This window comes from Ochotona princeps, chromosome 6 (genome assembly GCF_030435755.1).
Source record: "Ochotona princeps isolate mOchPri1 chromosome 6, mOchPri1.hap1, whole genome shotgun sequence".
Lineage (NCBI taxonomy): Eukaryota > Metazoa > Chordata > Mammalia > Lagomorpha > Ochotonidae > Ochotona > Ochotona princeps.
The window spans coordinates 75,008,629-75,027,467 of record NC_080837.1 but is presented as its reverse complement, the minus strand read 5'-3'; the positions used below and the strand labels follow the sequence as shown (position 1 = coordinate 75,027,467).

The window sequence follows — 18,839 nt, the reverse complement described above, 5'->3', positions numbered from 1 at the left end:
AACAGACGCCATCATCATGCGCTAGGATGGCTCAACCTCCAGAACAGTATCCAAAACAAGCCCCAATTCTTTATAAATCACTCAGACTTGGGTATTGTGTTACAGAAACATAAAGCATAGCAGAACAGTGAGTTCTATCCAGCAAATTCATCCCAGACCAAATTCAACTAAGAACCTACCTGCTCAAAATCTCAAAGGTCCTGCTCACCGTGGAGTGTTCGCTTCCTGAATTTAAAAATATCGTCCAGTTGTGAATTATCTGCAAAAGTTAGAGCTTAATGTCATGGTCAGGCTTTTCACGTGAAATGTCATCTGAGATCCAGTGGCACTCAGTTTTGCCATTTGGTATAAGATAAAATGACAAAGAGATGAACAGTGATACTTTTTTGTGGGTTCCCACACCTCTAAGATTGGGAGCTGATACAGGTTGTGTGGAACTGGAAATTTCCACAAAGCTTTGTTTTGGTGGGCAAAGTAATAGAAAAATATGAATACAGAATTGGGGTACACAGTCGTGAAAACAAAAAAATAAATACAGTTGCCTCTCAGAATCTACTAAGACTGATTCCAGACACCCCACAGGAAGATATCAAAATTTAAAGACACTCAAGTTCCTTATACTGATATAAAATAGTATAGTGTGGAATGGCCTTTAGCCTAGTGGTTAAATTGCCTGCAGCCCACATTAGAGTACCTGGGTTCAGTTCCTAGCTTCAGCTGATGATTCTAGCTTCCTGCTAACACAGACCCTCGGGCGCAGTGGTAATAACTCAGGTAACTGGGTTCCTGTCATTCACGTGGAAAACCTGGATTGTGATCCTGGCTCAGGACTCTGGCGTTAGCCCATGCCCAGCTTCTGCAGGGATTTAACAAGTGAGCTAGTTCATTCTTTTTCTCTCTCCTAAATATAAAAAATAATGTTTAGGGCCCAGGGGCGTGGCCTAGCGGCTAAAGTCCTCGCCTTGAACGCCCCGGGATCCCATATGGGCGCCGGTTCTCATCCCGGCAGCTCCACTTCCCATCCAGCTCCCTGCTTGTGGCCTGGGAAAGCAGTTGAGGACGGCCCAATGCATTGGGACCCTGCACCCGCGTGGGAGACCCGGAAGAGGTTCCAGGTTCCCGGCTTCGGATCGGCACAGCACCGGCCCGTTGCGGCTCACTTGGGGAGTGAATCATCGGACGGAAGATCTTCCTCTCTCTCTCTCCTCCTCTGTGTATATCTGGCTGTAATAAAATGAATAAATCTTTAAAAAAAAAAAAATAATGTTTAACTGGTATAGTATTTGCAGACAGCCTACATATATACCTACCCATATATTTTTAATTATTTATAGATTAAATGCAAATGCTATATAAAGTTATACCACATTGTTTATGGAATCATAAGCAAAAATGCCTATCTATATGCATTAAAGATGCCATTGTTTCTAACATTTTCTGTGTAGCTGATTGAATTTGTGAATGCAAAACCCATGGATATCGAAGTCTTGTGAACTTAGAACAACCTTTTGAGCCCACTAAGGCAACTTTCAAGAAATACTTCTATAGAGTAGCCTCCTACTTGCAACCTGGGGGCAGCAAACCCACTCCCAAAAAACTCTCCACAACCTGTGTCTCAGAAGCTTCTGCAAGGGAGAGCCCCCAAGATGAGGCCTCCTTTTCCCCACGTGGTCTTGTCCCCAAGCCGGGGTAATGGAGAATTACCAAGTGTGTGTGACTCGAGAGCACAGAGCAGGAGTGGGAGAGGGGACTTGCGCAGAGGGCAAGTTTGGCAAACAGGGAAGAACCTTTCAGTAACAGAGTACAAGTCTTGTCCACAAATCACAAAGGCAATTGGAAATAAGGACTCTGAAATTGGCTAAAGCAGATGAGTGCATGCATGAGAGAACAACTCTCTTAAAATGCTTCATTGTTTAGATAAAGAGTCCATTCAAAAAATCATTTGGTAAAGTCTCTTGTGTTCTTTGTTTCTGGAGATGAATTTGTACGTGGGCACTTTAGGTGAGTCAACATGTTATAAAGGGTCTTCCCATGAGAACAGGGAAACTCAATCTAACTCTTTGATTTTGAGTTATAAATATGCATGTGCTGAAAAGGCAACTAGACATGAAGAATTAGCTCTCTACTGTTCTACAGCATAATAAGGTGACTACAATCAACTATTTGGTGTATTTCAAAATAACTAGAAAAATCAAAAGGTTCTCAACATAGAGTAATGATGAATGTTAAGCAAAATGAAAATGCTAACCATCTTAATTTGATGATTATATGTGTCTAATTATATTGTACCAAATCTGGAGCACTATTGTGTATCAATTTAAAATGTCTTTAATTATAAAAATAAAAGTCTGGGTAAGTTCCCTCTTTCCTTCACACAGGACTCACAGACACAAGGTAGATGGAAGCATGCCCTCCTTGTTGATTGTCAGCTTGACAGTGGGCTGCGCACATCACATATGGACACCAGGCTTACAGCCTATGACTGTGCCAGAGCAACCAGTTTAGAACACTGATGCTAAACAGGTCACTGTCAAGGAAACTGCACCCTTCTTTCATAATTAGACTTTTGCTCTGTGAATCATTCTCTGCATAACAGGAAAAGGAGAGAAATGTGGTGATTCATCAGATGCTCCATTTCAGATGACATAGCCAGGCGTACAAGCAGGGTTTTCATCTACAGGTTATTGCTGGAAAAAATGAACTAGACATATGACTTCCATGCAGAAGTCACCATGATAACCTCAGAGAGTCACCATGGCCATAACTCAGGGGGACGGTCAGGCTGAAAGGAGAAGGGCCATGCCTTTCTGTGGAGAGTCCAGGCTGTCACAGCAGTCACCGCTGCCGGCCTTCCTTGCAGTGTGCAGGCTGCCCTCACAGGATGTAAACTGAAGGACTTGGCTCTCAAAGATGACACTAAGCACAAGCCTGCTGACACAGATGTAGAAACTTGGGGATTCTGGGCACAGTCTTAAATAGTGTTCAAAAACCAAGGGAACTATGGTGTTGATGTGTCTTCTATTCCATGAGGAAGGCCCAGATTTTTTTCTTTTTAAAATTATTTATTTTGAAAGAACTACACAGAAGCAGGATGAGATAGAGACAGACAGAGAGACTTCATTCCCGAGATGGCTCTAGGCCAAGCAGAAGCCAGCAGCTTCATCTGGGTCTCCCACATGGGTACCAGGAGCCCAGACACTTGGGCCTTCTTCCACTGCTTCTCCCAAGACACCAGCATGGAGCTGGATCACAGGTGGAGCAGCCAGGACAAGTACTTTCATCCAAAGGGGATGCCAGCATTGTATACAGTGGTTTTACTAATATACCACAATGTCAGTTTTAAGACCCAGATTTAATTGTGCCTTATCAGCAACAAACTAATTTCAAATACATAAAGCTTCCCTCAATGGCCCAGCAAAATGGGTTTGAATAAAGAACTTACAAGCCCGATTCAACTGAAATGTCAAGAGTTTTATAAATGACTTAGAGAAAGGGGAATTAGAAAATTTCAAAGGCGAGGCAAAAGATAAGCGTCAGTGGATTTACTAATAATGGTGTCACTGCCTGATAGCTCCACATCAAATCCATTCAAGAGGAAACTCCATTTAGAATAAGATGAAATGAAATTTTACCATTCCTTTCAAACAACTTATAAACGTAACCTGCTGTGGCCGCCGCCGTCTGGAGCTCAGAGAATCCGCCTGGGTCACCTCCACCACAACATGCTCTTCTCGTCCTGGACGACTTGGCCCACCAGCTGTCAGGGACCCCGCCAGGTCCACCTGAAGTAGCGAGGAATCAAGACGGCTGCTGAGATTCACAGCTAAGAGTGAGTCAAGGTCAACCACAAAGAACAGAATCAATACTCCCCCACGCCTACCAGACAGCACATAAAGCAAAGCATATTTGGGGGTCTATTCCAGATTACTTCTTTTCTCTTCAGCCTCTGCTACACATGTAGTTGGTTTTGTATTATTTGATCCCATTCAGGATCCTGTAGTTGAAGGTCCAGCTGGTGTCTTCCCAGCCCCATTAGCATCTCTGATCCCATTTCTTGCAACCATCATAACATTCCTAACCAATTGCCCGAATCCAGGATGAGCAGTAGGCAGGATGCTTGCATGAATGAACTGATGAACTAATCTATATCCATACACAAATCCTAAGCTGTTGATCTTTGTTTAAAAGGTGAAAAATCCCCAAAATAATTGAAAACATGAGCTCCAAAGTTGGCAAAGTCAGTGACATCCATTGTGGTGAATGGGTAGAAATTCCTTCAGGTATGTGAAAAGCTCCTGACCAGGAAAGACGTACCATGAAAAGAGGTTACTCCCCCTACACAATGTCTTCCCATGGTACTTACACCCCCAAGGCAGCCCCTGCTCCTTAACTCCTTCGTCCCCACATACACAGGTTGTACAAATGCAGGATATGTGCTAGGTCTTGCTCTCTGTTTTACATGACTCTTAGGGTCTCTGACCTCTGCTAACATGTCCTTGGTATGACAAATGTCTAGCAGTGACATCAGTCCTACACGGGTGGCCTATCCACTCATTTTGTTCCAGAAAAATGTAATAGGCGGGAAAAATAAACATCACAATTGCTCATGCTCTATAGCAGGTCTTAGAGTCTATTAGAAGCAGCTCACGGGGTTTAGGATGATTATATAACCAATTCCTTTATCCTTCCTCAAATCCCTAAAAGAAGCAGATGGTTTATGGAGCCAACTTAGGAAGGAGGCAGCATCTCAGCATTGCTAGTGTTCCTATAGGATTTGCATTGTATGCTGTGGAAGGGTCAAACAGTGACAAATTCCTTTCATTGCTTTGTTCGTCTCACAAAAATGTACAAGAGCATTCTAGTACAGTGTGTTATCAGCCCTATTGACCACTTAAAAACCCAGAATTGGCAGCCTTCTCCAGAATTCAGGTGATTAGACCCATACTGTGTGATACTCAGGGTCCAAACAACAACTGGACAATGGAAGCCACACATACCACAAGATGTACTAAGAAAAGGGCCAAAGAGACACCTGTGGATATTTCTGTCCTAGTCTTTCCCCAACAGCGATTCAAGAGAAACGTGCTAAAAGATTGAACTTCAAAGACCTTACGGTCACTAAGGAGATGGAGCATCGCCACCTAGAGGCTACTATTAGAAGAGCAGTGAGCTTCTTCCTCTGGCATACAAGGGCTTCCAAAGCATATACTGTACAACCAGAGTGAAATATTTAGAACAAGGCCTTTGTCCTCAGAGGGAGAGACAACCAGGTAACAAAACCCCCAAGGACCGAATATTCAAATGCAGTGCACAAAAAAACCCAAGGGACATACGCCTGTACACACATCCACTCTTGCTTTCTTCTCATCCTTCCAGATACTAAATTGCTGCTGATGGTTCAAAGCATGCCCTGATGTTCTAGCACCAGAGTGACTTCCAGGTCCCAGTAAATAGGAGTTAGAGGGGGTCCCACCCTCTCTGCCATCCTTGATGCTTTCTGGCTACACTGGACTGTTGCTGATTTCCTGGGTCCTTTCAATGCCTGTCTCTGGAATGGCAGTGTTGTCTCAAATGCCTTTCCCCATGTCTGGAGACCCTACATTCCTTCTCGCGCCATCTCACTCACAGTACCATATTCCCAAGTTTCTCCCTGTTGCCTGCATGTCTGATCAAGCCGACCCTACTGCTCCCTCCCGTGTTCTGGTGAGGGTTGTGCACACCCTGACACAGTGTTTACCCACGTCATGCTGCACTTTGCTTTAGATTTTCCTCCTCCATTGGTCTAGCTCCTCAGAGAAAAGAACTACATCTTACAATTTACTACTTTTCCCCCACAGTGGATGTCCCAAATCAATGTCTGTTAGCCAGTACATATTTGTTATGACCGCTGTTAAAGCGAGCCAGAGTGCTGGCCAGACAAGCGTACAGGAGAGTAGAAAGAAAACTACTTTCCACTCCTTGTCACAGAACCAGTCTTTCTTCCCCTCCCATTAGCCAAATCTGACCCACTGTTGGAGACTTAATTCTACACCTCTTCCATGAATCTTCCTTCCACCCTGAGTTCCTGGTGCATCGCACCTTGGCCATCCTGTTTGATCACTTCGCCTGCTCTGATACTGCTGTCCCAGCCAGGAAGTCACCCAGCAGGCCCCTCGTGTAGAGAAGAGAAAGATGTGTGAGTGGAATAGAGAACAGCAGAGCGTGCCGCTGCCAGGAACAGAACAAGCCAGAGAACCTGCAGGGCACTTCTATTAACATCCAACGCTTATCCTTCAGAAACGCCAAAGACTGGACTTGCTTCACACCTACAAGTACGTCCCTCCTTGGCAAAACCTCAGATCCCTTAGAGACCTTTTCTGGACTACACGTTGATCTTGGCTTCATTCTTGACCTTCTTGAAATTTCATCAACAAATCCACTGATTCCTGATACTCATTCAAGTTCCATTTTGTGTGTGAATCTGACTGAACTACAGGAAGCCCAGATATCTGGTGAAACATTATTTCTAGGTATGCCTATGAAGGCGTCTCCAGGACAGATTAGCATCTGGGTTAGCACACTGAATATGGAAAGTCTTCCTTCCCCAGTGCAGGTGACCATTCTCCTTCCTGTTCCAGGTACAAATAGAATAACAGGAAGAATAAAGAATTTTCACTAGCATATGTTTCTCTTTCTCTCTCTCTCTCTCTCTCTCTCTCTCTCTCTCTCTCTCTCTCTCTCTCTCTCTCTCCCCCCTGACTACCGGTCTCCTGACCTAGACATTTCTAGTTCTCAGGACTTCAAATTCGTATCAAAATCTATACTACTGACTCTGATACTTAAATCGACTGCTGATTTCTGCATCTCCACAATCATGTAAACCAATACCTTACAATAAATTTCTTTCTACATGTGGGGATACTTCAAAAAGTTCATGGAGGGGCTGGACCATGGCTCAACAGGCTAATTCTCCAACTTCAAGCACCAGCATCCCATATGGGTGCCAGTTCGTGTCCTGGATGCTCAACTTTCAATCCAGCTCCTTACTTATGGCCTGGGAAAACAGTGAGGATGGCTTAAGTCCTTGGGACCCTGTGCCCATGTAAAAGTGCCAGAAGAAGCTCCTGTCTCCTGGCTTCAAATTGCCTCAGCAACCGGCCACTGCAGCCATTTACAGAGTGAATCAATGGATGGAGGATCTTTCTCTGTCTCTCCACCCTTATAAATCTGTCTTGCAAATAAAAATAAACAAATCTTTTTTAAAAAAAGTTCATGGAACACAGGAATAAAAAGGCAATCATAGCTACTGTAGGATACAACACATTTCTGGAATATTCTAAGAGACTTTGGTATGACTGGAGGGGAATGAGGAAAAAGAGAAGCCTACTACTACTGATGAGATCCAAAGCATGCTATCCCAAAATATGACACCTTGCCTAATGAATATTTTAATCTAAGGAATGGTAGACACAGGAAGGACAATGACCCTCCCTCATTCCCCTGAAGTTTTCATAAGATCTTCATGAGAGCAAAGCAATTCTATACCTGGAAAAAGGGTGCATTGATAGCTGTGCAGACAAAGGGCATTGTGTGTAGTCCAGGACCCTGCCTCAATCCTTTTGTATTATCACTTGGCTTTATGACCCCACTCTTCCATCAACCCTGGTAAGAAACACTCAGGTTTAATTTTTCCCTTAGGTCTTCACTTCCTTATAAAGTCTCCTGAGTCAGCCAAACCTTACACTAAATAAATTGTTGTTTTTTCTTTTACTAATATGTCTTCTGTTAGTCTACTTTTACAGGGCTCCAGCTAGATAACCCAGGCAGGCAGGAGGAAAGACTGTTTCCCTCCCCTACACAGACCATAGTGTTTCCTTGATATTTTCTGGTAGCCCAGGTTGCCATATTAGCTTTGATGAGAAATCAGTCACAATGGAAGGGAATGGAAAGGGGAACAGGAAGAGGAGGGAAAGGAAGGGCCCAGGAGAGAATGGAAAAGGCAGATGTGGAGGAGAGGAGAGGAGGAATGGAGGGAAGGAGAATGAAGGTGGGGAAAGAGCAAGAAAGGGTGAGCCCATAAGGGTGAGCTGGCCTCTGTTCATTTGCCTAATGAATTGGGAGCCTTTGACAGCTGCCCCACCACCACCACCAGACAAAAACTCAGGAACAAAGAACTTCAGGTACCTGCAATTACAGACTTCTAAAATTAACCCCACAATTAAGGAGCTAGCACAGCACAACTGTTCCAAGGAGACACAGACTTTCACAAGGCAAAGGAAGCTCCATTGTTACCCAGCTGGGGTGGTGCTGTTTGCAAAAGCATTGCCTGTCTCAACAGTCATCACCAGTGGCCATTGAGCAGACACCATGCAGGGGTCCAGTCATTGGTCAAGTAGGTCCAGCACAGGGATCTTTGTTCAGATGATGCCCTGCAGACTGGCTGGCCTTTCACAGCCAGCCCTGGATCTGCCTCTGCTTAGGTCTACAGTCAAGGACTGTTTCTGACAATCAGTTTCAAAGACCAGATCCACCTCTCCCTGCAGCACTTTGCATCTGGGAGCATCCAGAAAAGTCTCCCACACTGGTTCCCACCCACTCCCTAAGCAGGCCCAAGGCTGGTAGCTTTCACAAACCTCCATAGCAGGTTCTTAGCCCAGGACCTTGGGTAATCTATGAGGACACTGGGCATCCTTCTGAGGGTCATGTGGGAAATTAGAATCAGTACACAGTTGCACAGCCTCCCCGCCTTTGTGCCTCTTCCCATCTCTCCTTCCAAACACACAGGCATTCAGGGAGCTGGTCACCCTGACTGCCAAAAAAAGTGAGGTCTGCCCATTGACTGCTGGGACATAGTCAGGCCATTTGCTCCTGGGCTGGGCCTACAACACTCAGTGTGCTTGGGAAGGAACTTTGTCAAATGCTGCAGACTAAAAGTGATCCAGCAAGGTTGATGGTGGGATGTGTGGAGGATTTCTATAAGCTTCCAGGTGTTCCTATGTTACCAGACCATGCTTCCCTGTGATTCCTTCTAACAGTCAAGATTGTGAGTGTTGCTGTTGCCCCAGGCTGCTCCACTCAGAGCTCTAAATATGTCCAGTCATCAGCTTCCTCCATCCCCTCCACAACTCAGCCAGGTCTCATTGAAAACAGTTTCAGAAAAGGACCTAACCTCTCCCCTCAGATTCTCAGGCTGGACTTAGCAACAGGTTATAACCACCTGCAGGAAAATCAGCCAAAGGCAGGTCAGTATTCATGTCCTGGTTCCATGAGGAAGCCAATGCTTGGAGAAAACTTCAGAGTGAGAATGGGGAAAAAGAAGAGAACAAGGTTTAATTTTCCTAACCTGTAGAGAAGATACAGTGGCAGAGTCACAGCTGAGAGAGACCACATCCATTCAAACAAAAGAGCTGTGCAGCTCTCTCACAGTGAGATAGCTCTTCAACCCTGAGTAACTGAAACTACAAAAAATTAAAACCATGGATAGTATAGGACTAGTGTAAACAGATCATATCAGGATTCCCTCCCCATCACCCTTCACCTTCCCAAGATCTGCCCCATTTGCCTTTTCCAGAACACAGATCAGAGCTAGGAACTCTGGGGGACCCAGGCCCCTGGGTATACATTTGAACCTACATGTGCATTCTCAGAATGGCTCCAGACCTCCAGTCTCAGCCAGCATAGACAGACACCTGGGAAGGCATCCCTTTACCAGAAAAGGCTGGACAAGAATAAAGAAATCAACATCTCACTCTTTATAACAAAAAGAAGTGGCAGGGGAAAATAATGAGATCAAGAGTGACACAAATGACCACATGAAGAAATAGGGTCTGGTTCTGCCCCTCTGCTTCTACAGAAGCAAGAAAGATTAAATCAAGAAGTCTTGAAACTACCCAAAGTCAATGAGAGGCAGAATGAGAAGCCATTGAAAGTCACGGTTGTAGAAGGGAGGGTTCACATCCTAGGAGCTCTTCCTCCTGGACATTTGGGGAGGCAGCTGCAGTCATTGATACACTTTATAGACACCCACCTCCTCCAACATCTCTAAAAAGAAAAAAAAAAAAACTTTCACTTGCCTGAGAAGCACAGTAGATTAAGTAGCCTGAAGGTACAGTGGAAATCCTGCAACTGAGGTGAAGCAAGAGGAAAAAAAGTAGTTCTACCCCAGTGTGAGGGGTTAGAACAGAGCAAAGCCTAGCAGAAAGCTGGCAGGAGGCCCAGCCATTCCAAGTATCTGGTGTACCAGAGGTTACCATGGAAACCACAAGCTTCAAGACAGCCAGGTTCAAACAAGATTTACATAAACCCCCAACTAATGTCTGCAGAAATTAAGGTATGCTCATGTATTAGCTTAAAAACCACTGACCTCAATATCTTCTATGCTATACAGTTTGTGATTTGAATAAAAAATCAAGGCAAGAGAAACAAAACGAAGACAGAAAGCAATCATCAGCAGGAGAAAAACAATGACTATGAGGCAGACAACAGAAATCACCCAAGACAAATTCAAAATGACAGTGGTGGGGAGAAAGACACTCTGGAGTATGGCGTATCCTAACTAGGATGGGCAACTCTGCATGCTACCTTCCGTGGCGTCTGATTACCAACCACCCAACTGCACTATCTCCCCAGAACTCCCCTCTCCTTCTGTTTCATTGCCCTGCATCTACTCAAACATGCAGGAGACACACAATATGTACAACAGGAATGGCCTATGCTTCATCCTTCGACTAAGTTGTAATACTTCTTGACTGTCTCTTTGCCTTGCAAATCTGGACCAGGAGCGACGGACCATCTCCATCTGTATTTTGGATACAGTAGCTTTCCAGTGGTGACACAGCCAACAACTGCCAGAACTTCCCTTGATCTGGATATAGGCTGAATAAAACCTGCAACAATCAGAAACATTTAATGATATACTAGCAATATGAAAGCAACGGGACTTAAATAATTTTGATTACAGTTAAAAATAAAGCTGTGATGTACGATTTATTTACCCCAAATTCCCCAGCTTACTCTGAATAGCTTTTATTAAATATTCCGATGCTACATTTAGCTACAACCCTTCTTGGTTATTGATATATATGAATTTTAAAGATTAAATACTTGAAGTTACATTATCAAAGGTACATTAATGTAATTTTCCATGTTGAAGAGTAGAAGAAAACAACCTCAATGATGGTTGTAGCATCTGTTTGCAAAATTTGCAAAGAACTTTATATACCATTAGAAAGTCAATTCGGTTGAGAGAAAAAGACACAACAGTCACACAAAACCCTGTACAGATACACATGTGTACAGCCCCATTCCCTTCTGCAGCCTTCCACCTTCAAACACCCTGAGCATCTTCCAAGAAAGGTCAGAGCCTCAAGTGAAAAGGCTCAAACACATCTCCACTTAGATTCTCATGTTATCCAGCCCAATGTACCAAGGGGGCTGTGCCCACCCAGGGAAGTCCACAAGACTTTCACTGACTTAGAAGTAGGACCGGGGACAACCCTAGTACTCACAGAGCACAATACCACAAAGACAAACAGGCCTGTGATTTTCAGCCACTTCATGCAGCACCTGCAAGAGAAAAGGCAGTCCCTAAGTGGTACAGGGCAGTGGTCCTGTTTGCACATGCCTAGTCTTGACAATTTTATAAAGCCTTGAGTAAGCTACACCTAGAAGCATGTGTTTAAAATTCTGTCCATAACTTGCTATGAAGGGGGACACTGCTTGCTAATAAAACTACTGCTTTATCTAAAGGAACTTGTGGACTTATAGCAGTAAACAAAGTTAGTCCTGATGCTATACATGCATTTTTGCAGGAAAGCCAATGTTCAACATTTGGGGCTCTTCACAGGCCCTTGAAAGTGCTCTAGATTCCTTGAAACAAGTAAATTGAATGCCTTTTCTCTGCTTTCCAAATACATACTCATTTTTCCCATAAGTTTTCTAGAAGGTAGGAATATTGACAACATCAAATAATAAATAAATTATCTAAAAAAGAAACTTCAATATTATGATTAGCTGTACCAGCACTTGGTCTTTTAAGAATTCCATGGGAAATAGCTCAAACACTGAGTCCCCACTGATGACTTCTGAAGTCACCCATGGCCCCCAAAACCTGTTTGAACCTGGCCCTGGCCTGCCTGCTGGAGTCTCTTCCATCACTCCCGCCTCTCTGACTCTCAGACTACCTATGGGGCCTTAGACTCACTGCAGCCCTTCCATTACACCCATCTCCTCTCTCTCAGAAGCCAGAGTCCACTGAGCTCAGGCCCATGGGACAGCAGGCTGCTCTGAGAAGCAAGGCACTGGGAGGAGAGCAGTTCCTCTGTCCCCCTGGTCTATGGGATATACTGATGCATTTGTAGACTGATACAAGAAGGTCTATGCTGGGACATGTTAAATTCTGTTCAACACTGTTAATAGAACTTAGTTAAGTTCTATCCATCTCCAAAAACCTTTTTTTTCCTGTTCCTTTTTCAAACAGTAAAGTCTTGTTTGCAATCCTCTAGATTTAATGAATTTGATGAATAATCATTTCATGCTTCCAAATTATGATTCAACAGCACCTACTTAAATAAGAATCAAAATGACATTTCTTTTTAAAGCATGAAGCATTAATTGAGCTGTTCCAAATACAGATTTCTTTCTATATAACTGCCCTACACAGCAGAAATGACAATCCAAATTAAACTATTTCTTACTAGCTCCTTCACTGACCACGCATAGTGTTTTCTAACTACGAAGAGTGGTGCCAGAGTCCTACAGTTCAGTGCATGGTCAAGATAGACATTTCATGAATCACAGAAAGCACATCACTAGGTGTACAGTTTCCAATGTGCTTGGTTCCATTTTCCCATGTTGCAAGATAACCGGTGACATGCATCCTCTGAGACTGTTAACCACCCAACAGAGAAAGATATGAACAGAGTCAGAATCAATCATCTCGATGACCCATGGGACCAGATTCCCACTTAGATATGTTCATATAATTATGTTCAGTTTCATCCGCCCAATATTTACTGCAACTGTGAGAAGGACAGAGACCAGTCAGACGGTGGGAAGAGGCATCCTCCATGGTCAAGCAGCTGAGGGAGAAACCAGGGCCAAAATGCTGTCCCTTGGCTTAGCTCAAACACTGTGTGACCATGGGCAAAATCTTCACCCCTCTCTAAATCCCAGGGTTGTTGGGAGAGGTGATACTTGGCAGAGCTTTGAAAGTCTCTGAGCACAGATAGGTGTATCTGGTCTACCTTCCACATCTCTGTAGATCACACTGTCCCTCTAACAATGACACTAATACCTGGTAGGTACCTGGTGCTTTTTCACCTATTTTTGGGCTTTTACACATATCATGTTAGTCTAAACCTGTGGAAGGCCATGGAGCAGGGAGGCATCAGGCAACTGGAGACAGGCACATATTCAGGCCTGGCCTTACCAGAGGCCCTCTATTACTCCAGGAAAGATCCAGAATGGAGTCCCATTCTGTCCTCTCTCCAGAGCTTTGTCCTCTCCTTGGAGACACTGCTATCAGTTGCTCCAAAAGAACCATTCCTCTAAATAAATGTGTGAATGAAAGAGTGCTCAAGACCACTCACAAATCAGCAAAGGATCCTGGGTCCCTACACGTAGGTGCACCCTCCATTTTCTGCTAATACAAACATGCCCTTGGTCTCATGCATGGTCAACCTTAAACTCCAGGCTTCCATGCACAAGAAAGGAAGGCATCCCTCGGGTTTTGCCATGCACTAAATTGAACCCTTCCTTAATATCTACAAAGATAATATCAAATTCTAAAATGCCACGGAGATTCCTGAAGTAGTATGACTCTGAAAACCTAATGACCACGAAGATCCCAACCACACACTCAGAAAAATGAGGGCAGGTATGGGTAATTTAGCTGTAGGATTCAGCTTCCTCACAGTCTTATAGACTCCATACCAATTTGTAGAACTACTGGAAAAGTCTTCCAAGCCTTGGGAAAAGGTAGATAACCTTGAAAGAAATGTGCAAGCCTCATGTGAACAACCTTCACCTCAGCTTCTCTCTGTCAGTTTAAGCACTGGTGGGACCCATCCCAGGATGAGTGGCACTGCTGGCGCTAGCATGCCTGGTCCTCCTACCTGAGCCTTGAGATGTGGGATCTCAATGGAGCATTATCTAGAAGCTCCTCCTTCTCTGAGGATGCAGATGTAGACAGCCCCACCACCTCTCTGCCCAGCAGGTATCGACGGTCCCACTCGACCGAGCTGTTTTCCCAGGATTCGGCAGTGGTGATGAACTCTGGGTGATAAAGCGGCGTGCACAGTGACCTGGAAAGCAAAAACTTTGAACTTTTTTTTTCCTGAAGCAACTTCCCCAAAACAACACTTGTCCATGGTGACAAGTGAGATCTCATGGAGTTAGCACAGTCTTTAAAAGGACCTCAGTGTAATACTCTCTCACACTGGTGGCGATGGAGCTGAGAACTAAGAACTCTCCAAAGACTGCTCACGTTTTCAAAGTTCACTGTGAGAAACATCAGTATTTTCCGAGATTTGGACTATCTGAAGAAGCTGTTTCAGGCTCACTCAAGATCCTCACTCATCATGGTACTTGCTTTCTCCTTAAACATGCTAGCGCTGTCAGGACCCGTAGCTGTGATGCTGGGCCTAAAGCAGAGTGAGTGGTGTAAGGTTTTCCTTAGGTGCATACATATCTTTCTGTAATGGAACTCAAGGAAGTTTTTCTGACTTTCTCACACAACATTCAGGGGAACACAAAGCAGGAATGGAGAACATCTGTGCCTCAAAAATAGGTCCCAAGTTAAGAACAACAAATCAGTGAATCAAAATTTCATCAGAATTACATCTAGACATTTTTCTATCTATTTTTTGATCCCCTGAGCTTCATAGCAATCTCTTCAGGAGAGAGGCACTTGACTCTATAAAGATGGTACCAAAGCTAGAATGTTTACGTTTTGCATGAGACACTCATGGAATCATAATATGGGCACTAATAATAGCTGTGATCTAGTGGTATTATTCATAAGAAATAAGTGTTGCCTCTTGAACCACCTAACCCAACATATCATGAGTCTTTTGAAGATATGTCACTACTTCAGAATGGCTCACAACATGCAAAAATTATAATCTACTCAGAAGGAGAAGCCCAGAGTCACAAATTGGGTTTCTAATGAATTTCAAGTTCTAAACTGTCTCAGACCTTAACAATTAACCAAGTAATTCAATGGAAAGCATTAAGGAGATAGATGTGCTAAGAGTTTGTTTTCAGTTACCCACTAGGAGATACTGCAAAAATCCAGTTTCTCACATACAAAAGTTGTAAGCAGTGGGTTCTCAGAAATGCTTCAGAGAACACCCATCACCTATCCAGTCACTGAACTTGCAGTGTACAGGAGCCAGGAGGTACTGAGAGGGTAGCCTGGACTTCAGGAAGCTTGTTTGCAGAAACTAACAAAAGTGAGGCTGGGGCCTGGCAACGTTGCCTAGCGGCTAAAGTCCTCGCCTTGAATGCCCCGGGATCCCATATGGACACCGGTTCTAACCCCGGCAGCTCCACTTCCCATCCAGCTCCCTGCTTGTGGCCTGGGAATGCAGGAGAGGACGGCCCAAAGCTTTGGGACCCTGCACCCTTGTGGGAGACCCGGAAGAGGTTCCTGGTTCCCGGCTTCGGATCGGCGCAGCACCGGCCGTTGCGGCTCACTTGGGGAGTGAATCACTGGACGGAAGATCTTCCTCTCTGTCTCTCCTCCTCTCTGTATATCCGGCTTTCCAATAATAATAAATAAATCTTTAAAAAAAAAGTGAGGCTGAAAGTCTGAGCCAAAGGCTTAATTCCAGAAGGAGTGTCTGCAAATCAACCTCAAGATTCACCTTGCTCAGGCAATTCCAGAATCACAACGATTTTTCCACAAAAAAAAAAATATATATTTTCACCCTTACAGGAAATAGAATTATCTCATAAATCATACATACAAAGTTTCTCAACTTGGTCAGCACTGGCATTGATGCTGGATAATGCTTTAGCATGGAGACTGTCCTGTACTGTTCAGAATGCACAGCAGCATCACCACCCTCTGCTTTTTGATGACAATAACACCCTTCCCAGTCTAACTACAAAAGTCTCCAAACATTCGTCACCTCTAGATGAGACAGCCCATTCTGGGAGACATCTGACAGAGCTATGTGCACATATGTGTGTACAAGTATGCTATGTGATCAATGCAGGATTCCACTCAAGGCCACGTGGAAGTTCAAAAGCTACACAATATAACCATAAGAATCATGAATCATCTACTACCATGAATCATCAATGATTTGGCAGAAATCAATAAGTCAGAATAAAATGTATATCTCGGGAAGTGATTCTATAGCATAAATGCCAACAGAAATGCTCAAACATGTCTTAATTTTGCAAGAAGAGGAAAAGTCTCACCCTTTCTCTGGTGAGGAATTCCTCAGCAACGGAGTGTTTTCTGTAGAACAATGGTCTTTTGATCTGGCGCTGAAGAGCTGGGGCATGGGAGTATGAGACCTGAAAAAAAAAAATGAGTCACCAATCCAAAAGTAATATGTCCCAGTGATGGAGAGCTAGATAGAAGAAGGTGCCCCAGCAAATCCAGCAACATGTTTCATGTGCATTTTGTAAAGAGCTGGCGTTTGATGTGAAATACCAAAATTAGTTCTGCTCCCAGGTTGAACCAAAGTGAAATTCAACCAGCGTGAAAACACCATGCAGAATCTCACGTAGGAGACCAACAGGACCCATATTTTAAGACTCACTGTAGTAACGAAAGTAGATTCCAGCCACCTTAACTATCCCAGAGCTTCCCACCGAAGAAGTTCTCAGAGTCTCATGGTGACTTTCATAAGGAGACTATGAAACGTTTGTTAAGAAACAGAATTCAGGATAAGTTGATTTTGATGCAAAAACTTTGAAACCCATGCATAGTGTTTTCATACTACACATTTCACCTTAATTGTTTTTGAAAACCCTTCATATCACCCCAATCAGGAGCTTTCAAGAAGGAAATACTTGCACAGACACACAAAGGCCACCACCATATATTTATGACCACCCTCATTAAAGTATATACACTGTTGAAAAACAGTTTTTCAAGAGAAATTACAAATCGCAGAAGGAGAAACAATTTTCATTGCTACTTACTGGAAATAGATCATTTTATTTGCTGGGATATACCAAAGCCCAGGTCACATTGAAACGTTTCATATGTCAATGTAGATTAGAAAAACATAACAAAGAAGAAAGTTTATGGGAAAACACTTCTGCTTACTTTCCCTATGTCATGCAAGCATTCATTGGTAACATCAACTTACTATCGACTGTGGCCTCTGGAGGAGTGAGACTAGGGTCTCATCTCCTCTAACTGCTACATGATTCAAGAAAATCAGAAGAGGTGTTTGGGACCAGTAGTGGTCTCCTGGATGCCTTCTCTAGGCAGCTCTATGTCAGTCTCTACAGAGAACACAGATGAACAAGGGCTCTGTTACTGGGGGCTTGAACAGGTAGGAGGGCACAACGTGGTGAGTAAGGAGCAGAGATGCAGAGTGGACACCTTGACTTGAATAGATGAAGGAGGTTGGGAAGACGAATTGTGACTGGGGGTGGGGGCTTAATAATGAGTATGCTGTTAGCTGCTCAAACTGGCCTAAGTAATTGAATATTTTGTTCTTCATTCTCCTATTGTAAATCCAGAACAATATCTGGTACATTTGATAAAGGTCTCAATGAGTAAACAAATATCCAGGCATTCTCTGCTGCTCCTTGGGGGAAGTTCATAGTGTAGTATTACCACTCTGAGCCTCAGTTTTCTAAGCTAAATAATATAGATTAAAAGAAAGTCATATTGGCTAAATACTAAAATGAAATAGACACGAGACAGCTGAATGGTACCTTATAGCCATTTTAAGGTATATAGCAGCTGGTCCTGTATACAAACTAAAATTGAAATGTCAATGAGCAAATCATAGGTTATGGTTAAGAACTTGTTTTTTGTTTTTTTTTAACATATTGGTTACTCAAAACCATGTCAATTCCATAATGTTACAAATTGCTGTTAATGTTATATTGGGACTCTTAATTGACTGGGATGATATTCTACCAGCTCTAACTTTGGACCAGAAATGGTCTCCCCAAGAAACTGTTCAACCCATCTGGACAATAAATAGCTGGACTCTATGTTTGGTATATGTTTGCAAGGAAAGAATCTTGATTGAATTTGAACTGTAATACTGCACCAAGGTGGAGGAATCCACCATGGGGGAGGGGCGTGGGGAGGGGTGGGGGGATTCCCAGAGCCTATGAAACTGTCACATAATGCATTATAATTAATTTAAAAAAGTAAAAAAAAAAAAAAGAAAGTCATATTCCATGAAAAGAAAGGGAAACAAAGAAATGACATCTCAGTTTCATCATATTAAATAAGTAGATTTTGGTAGAAAACATGGAGCCTGAATATTGACTCAATTATTTTCATCAGACTGTGTGCTTTTTATGAGTGGGTCCCTGTTGCTTTTGCCTTGTGTTATTTGGTACCATACATGACACTCAGTTCAATGTAGGGATCTGGATGGGAAGTGGGGCTGCTGGGATTAGAACCAGCACCCAAATGGGATCCCGGCACGTGAAAGTTGAGGACTTTAGCTGCTAGGCCACCACTCCGGCCCTCAATGTAGGTTCTTAAGAAATACTTAATGAACAGCTTACACCCTAGCATTCATGACTTGTTTGCATCTCACTGTCTCTTTGATTCAACAGTTTATAAATTATTATAATGTTCTACAAGAATCACCATGGATCCTTTGAATAATGAATCATGCTCAGGGGAGAAAAGGCACTTGGGCAAT

General features: G+C 43.5%; 1 protein-coding gene across 1 annotated transcript in view; it reads right to left on the bottom strand.

Moving 5' to 3' along the window:
- Window positions 1-18,839, bottom strand: part of OCA2 (OCA2 melanosomal transmembrane protein) — a 222,300-nt gene that overhangs the window by 155,878 nt on the left and 47,583 nt on the right. Inside the window, exons 3-8 of the mRNA XM_004597604.2 lie at window positions 16,408-16,506; window positions 14,094-14,282; window positions 11,487-11,544; window positions 10,793-10,865; window positions 3,663-3,823; window positions 180-259 (exon numbers count right to left, since the gene is read on the bottom strand). Coding sequence (XP_004597661.2) covers window positions 180-259; window positions 3,663-3,823; window positions 10,793-10,865; window positions 11,487-11,544; window positions 14,094-14,282; window positions 16,408-16,506 — 660 coding nt within the window. The remainder of the gene's footprint in view (window positions 1-179; window positions 260-3,662; window positions 3,824-10,792; window positions 10,866-11,486; window positions 11,545-14,093; window positions 14,283-16,407; window positions 16,507-18,839) is intronic.